This window comes from Coregonus lavaretus (genome assembly GCF_964263955.1).
Source record: "Coregonus lavaretus genome assembly, chromosome: 6".
NCBI lineage: Eukaryota > Metazoa > Chordata > Actinopteri > Salmoniformes > Salmonidae > Coregonus > Coregonus lavaretus.
In genome coordinates, this window is record NC_139993.1 from 36643441 (window position 1) to 36649185 (window position 5745).

A 5745-nucleotide genomic window follows, 5' to 3' on the forward strand; every position below is an offset into this window, starting at 1 on the left:
ACACCTTTTCAGATGTTATCTGATATCTGATCCCATAGGAAATTGTGTATGGTTTTGTGCGTCATCACTTACCTGTACACCAGGTTTCTATATTCTTCGCTTCATCATTCATGGTACTTTACATAACAAATCCATTAAAAAAATGAAAGTAGTCAAATGTGTAGCAGCATTTCATGCTTTTGAATGACAGATGAGGTTGGAAGTCTCCTGTAATGTAGTTTGCATTAGAAGTCATTCTGTATGGTGCCAATGGTTATAGCTGGGCAGTGTAGTATAGAGTATAGACTACTGTTGAGTGTCAATGTCAGCTATCTACTGTATGCAAGACCTCTACCTGTGTGGTATTGTGGTAGCTGGATCTCAAATCATCTATAGTGGGAGAATAGATTCAAATTATATAAATTACAAGTTCTCCTATGGGAAAATCATACAAATAATATGATCTGTTTTAAATGAGTATTGGCATTCAGCGAGCACCCTGTGATTATGTATTCATGAGTGAGGAGGGAGGGTGCACTGCAGAGAGACAGGTGGAGCTGTGCAGGGGTCGTATCAATAGGATTTTGGGACATCTTTAACTATCATCCAGACTCTACTGCACAAGATAGACCAATACACAAATAGCAATTGAGAAAAACCTGTCTGTACCAAATCAATTTACTTTTTTGTTGTTGATACAGCCATTTACAGATACAAAACAAAGTTTTAGTAATCTGTCTTGGATTAACCTAGTGAGTTGATTTCTGAACTGACAGGGATCAGTATCAAAAAGTCAAAAGTTATTCTGTCCCCGTTTAAGTCTACCAGTAAACAGAGCAGCCCGTTTTCTGACTCAAATCATCTTCATGTTGAACTTGCGGGCCCCTCCCTGTCCACCACTGGCAGCAGGGCCATCCACCTTTCTGAAGGAGTACTCTACTGAGAAGTTATTCTTGTGCTGCCCCCGGCCCCGGCTCCATGCGAACAGCATCAGGAAACAGAAGACCACCACCCCAAGGAACAAGCAACACCCCATGGCTGTGGATATCAGGATTGTCTTGAGGTCCAAGGTGAACTTGAGGAAGACCTTGGTGTCGTTCAGATTGGTCTCGTTGAGGTCACCTGTGTAGTATGTGCGGTTGGCCATGAGCGCCGCGTCCAGAGGCAGCGCGCTCACGGTCAGCGTGGCAAAGTAGGTGGCGTTACCCCCGGCATTGCTGGCGATGCAGATGTAGGTGCCGCTGTCGGTCACCTGGGCGTAGCGGATCTCCAGTGTTCCATCGGGTAGGACGATGACACGTCCAGTGCTCTTGGTAGTGATCCGACGGCGCTGGGGAGATACCCAGAAGATTATAGGTGTGGGCTCTCCCTCTGCCCGGCACAAAAAGGACACTACCTGGCCCTCCCTGGCAGTCACCGGCTGCAGCTTCCTGTTGCGTATCTTGGGCTTCTGGCAGGTAAAGTGGTCGAAGAGGGCAGAGTCTGAGAAGGCGCTGAGGGCCCTGCCCTGCACCTCCATGGGGCCCGCACACACTGGAGACTTCCCTTCAAAGTTGAGGGTCTTCCTGCGCTGGAGGATCCAAAGCAGGCGGCAGTCACAGGATAGAGGGTTCCCATCTACACGCAACGTCTCCAGGGTGTTGACAGACTGGAAGGCGCCCTCCTCCAGGGTTACCAGGGCATTAGTGGACAGGTTGAGCAGGCGGATCTGCCGAAGGCCGCCAAGGGCGTACGGCTGCACCGTCATCAGGTTGGTGTTGACCAGGTGCAGCTCCTTCAGCCGGACCAGGTCCCTAAGGGCCCAGGACTCCAGAACTGAGATGGGATTGTAGGAGAGATTGAGGCTGGTGAGGTGGGCCAGGCTGCGCAGGGCGGCTGTGGGCACGGAGGTGATGTTGGTGTTGGTGATGGACAGCCAAGACAGGTTGAGGCCCTGGAGGCTGTGGGGGGAGATGTGTTCCAGGAAGGGCCAGTGGTCGATCTCTAGACCCCGCAGCCCACCCAGCTTACGGAAGTTCTGGTCCTCCAGGGAGGAGATGCTGAGGTAGCGCAGGTGCAGAGTGACCAGGCCGCGGAGGTAGGAGAGAGACTGGCTGGAGATGGAGGTCAGGTTACACCTCTCAATGGTGAGCTCCCTCAGCCCCACCAGGCCCAGGAATGCCTTGTTGGAGATGTAGACCAGGTCGTTGTCGCCAACCTCCAGGTTCCTCAGGCTCTTCAGGTCCTGGAAGGTGAAGTCCAACAGGATGACGATCTTGTTCCCACTCAGGTCTAGTGTGGTGAGGTTGGTGAGGTGTGAGAAGGCGCCCATGGGGATAAGTTTGAGCTGGTTCCCCTTCAGCGACAGCACCCTCAGGTTCTGCAAGCTGGAGAAGGCGTTGGGCTCCAGGACACTGATGATGTTCTCACTAAGGTCTAGCTCCTCCAGCCGAGGGTAGGAGAGGAGGTCACCATGCTCCACCCAGCGAAGCATGTTCCCACTCATGTCCAGCAGGCGTGTGTCCGAGGAGATGCCATCGGGGAGGGCAGACAGGCGCTTGCCTTGGCAGGCCACAGACTTGAGCTTGGCCTTGCACTCACAGCGCTGGGGACAGCCTTGGTTCTGAGTGGAGGCCACAGTAGTCATCAGCAGCAGGAGCAGGCCAGGCCACCCCAGGCCTGGACCGGCCACCATGCCCCCGCTCTACCTCCGCACCACTGCGGCTGGATCAGTGCACCAGACACCTGTCGACGGGGAGAGAGAGAGAGAGGGGAGAGAGAGAGACAGACACAAATTAGTGCATCTCTATTCCCTCCAACAGCTGTGATCAAACACTGTAAATGAGTAACATTACTATTACAGACTTTAATTACCTCGCACTGAAGTACAATTACAGCTAGTGCTCTGAGCCAAGTCTCAGAGGGTTACACACAATGGGAAACCTGGCCTGAGTTTCCAGTAAATTATTATTCTGTTTAGAGGAACGACCCCAGAAGATAATGAGTGAGAAGTTAATTTACTCATCATGAGTAGGTGAGAAACTGGCGTGATCTTAACATGAGTCTGTATCACCGACTCATACTGTATCCTGTTTGTCATTCTGCCATGCTCCAACATCAACCATACCGCTGGGAAGAAAATATAGTGTTCAATCCGGGAGTGACAAATGACTCTTTAATGTAGCTCTCAGGCTACGACCCAGCACACAACACTATAATACTTCCACTACTCCATATTGTCTCTCTGAGGCTTGAGAGAACTCTGCCTGGATCTCATATAACAGACCATATGCATCAGAGCGTTAATCCTTTCCTAAATACATCATTTTCTCTCTGACTTCCCAGGACAATACCTGTGACATGAAACATCCCAGGGACAATGTGTTCGATAACATCATATTAATTGAATGTTGGGCTTACAGAGGAGTAAATGTATTAAAAACCCATGAGACCTGTCACTCCCATTAGTTTATGCATGAGGAAGTCCCAGAGCCATGTGCTGTGTGTCACCCGAGCACACAGATACTCTACTTCCTACAGGCCATAAATGAACACAGTGAAATCAAATCAAATCAAACTTTATTTGTCACATGCGCCGAATACAACAGGTGTAGACCTTACCGTGAAATGCTTACTTAGAAGCCCTTAACCAACAATGCAGTTCAAGAATGTACAGTATGAAAATGTATGCACTCACTAACTGTAAATCGCTCTGGATAAGAGCGTCTGCTAAATGACTAAAATGTAAGAAAGAGTTAAGAAAATATTTACCAAATAAACTAAAGTAAAAATTATAAAAAATAACACAATAAAATAACAATAACGAGGCCAAATACAGGGTGTACCGGTACCAAGTCAATGTGCGGGGGTACAGGTTAGTCGAGGTAATTTGTACATGTAGGTAGGGGTAAAGTGACTATGGATAGATAATAGACAGTGGGTAGTAGCAGTATAAAAACAAATGGAGGAGGAGGGGGTCAGTCAATGTAAATAGTCCGAGTGGCCATTTGATTAATTGTTCAGCAGTCTTATGGCTTGGGGGTAGAAGCTGTTAAGGAGCCTTTTGGTCCTAGACTTGGCGCTCCGGTACTGCTTGCCATGCGGTAGCAGAGAGAACAGTCTATGACTTGGGTGACTGGACTCGTTGACACCACCTAGTATATACAGTTGAAGTCGGAAGTTTACATACACTTAGGTTGGAGTCATTAAAACTCGTTTTTCAACCACTCCACAAATTTCTTGTTAACAAACTATAGTTTTGGTAAGTCGGTTAGGACATCTACTTTGTGCATGACACAAGTCATTATTCCAACAATTGTTTACAGACAGATTATTTCACTTATAATTCACTGTATCACAATTCCAGTGGGTCAGAAGTTTACATACACTAAGTTGACTGTGCCTTTAAACAGCTTGGAAAATTCCAGAAAATGATGTCATGGCTTTAGAAGCTTCTGATAGGCTAATTGACATCATTTGAGTCAGTTGGAGGTGTACCTGTGGATGTATTTCAAGGCCTACCTTCAAACTCAGTGCCTCTTTGCTTGACATCATGGGAAAATCAAAAGAAATCAACCGAGACCTCAGAAAAAAAATGCTAGACCTCCACAAGTCTGGTTCATCCTTGGGAGCAATTTCCAAATGCCTGAAGGTACCACGTTCATCTGTACAAACAATAGTACGCAAGTGTAAACACCATGGGACCACGCAGCCATCATACCGCTCAGGAAGGAGACGCGTTCTGTCTCCTAGAGATGAACGTACTTTGGTGTGAAAAGTGCAAATCAATCCCAGAACAACAGCAAAGGATATTGTGAAGATGCTGGAGGAAACAGGTACAAAAGTATATATATCCACAGTAAAACGAGTCCTATATCGACATAACCTGAAAGGCTGCTCAGCAAGGAAGAAGCCACTGCTCGAAAACCGCCATAAAAAAGCCAGACTACGGTTTGCAACATGGGGACAAAGATCGTACTTTTTTGAGAAATGTCCTCTGGTCTGATGAAACAAAAATAGAACTGTTTGGCCATAATGACCATCGTTATGTTTGGAGGAAAAAGGGGGACACTTGCAAGCCGAAGAACACCATCCCAACCGTGAAGCACGGGGGTGGCAGCATCATACTGTGGGGGTGCTTTGCTGCAGGAGGGACTGGTGCACTTCACAAAATAGATGGCATCATGAGGAAGGAAAATGATGTGGATATATTGAAGCAACATCTCAAGACATCAGTCAGGAAGTTAAAGCTTGGTCGCAAATGGGTCTTCCAAATGGACAATGACCTCAAGCATACTTCCAAAGTTGTGGCAAAATGGCTTATGGACCACAAAGTCAAGGTATTGGAGTGGCCATCACAAAGCCCTGACCTCAATCCTATAGAACATTTGTGGGCAGAACTGAAAAAGCGTGTGCGAGCAAGGAGGCCTACAAACCTGACTTAGTTACACCAGCTCTGTCAGGAGGAATGGGCCAAAATTCACCCAACTTAATGTCGGAAGCTTGTGGAAGGCTACCCGAAATGTTTGACCCAAGTTAAACAATTTAAAGGCAATGCTACCAAATACTAATTGAGTGTATGTAAACTTCTGAGCCACTGGGAATGTGATGAAAGAAATAAAAGCTGAAATAAATAATTCTCTCTACTATTATTCTGACATTTCACATTCTTAAAATAAAGTGGTGATCCTAACTGACCTAAGACAGGGAATTTTTACTAGGATTAAATGTCAGGAATTGTGAAAAAACTGAGTTTAAATGTATTTGGCTAAGGTGTAGGTAAACTTC

At 46.8% G+C, this 5745-nt stretch overlaps 1 protein-coding gene across 1 annotated transcript; it reads right to left on the reverse strand.

Annotated features, from left to right (window-relative positions):
• Window positions 1–832: 832 nt before the first annotated feature.
• lingo3a (leucine rich repeat and Ig domain containing 3a) lies at window positions 833–2653 on the reverse strand (the record flags this gene model as incomplete). Its single annotated transcript, XM_084164350.1, has 1 exon — window positions 833–2653. The coding sequence occupies one exon, from the start codon at window positions 2651–2653 to the stop codon at window positions 833–835; it is 1821 nt and encodes a 606-aa protein (XP_084020476.1).
• Between the last annotated feature and the right edge of the window lie 3092 nt (window positions 2654–5745).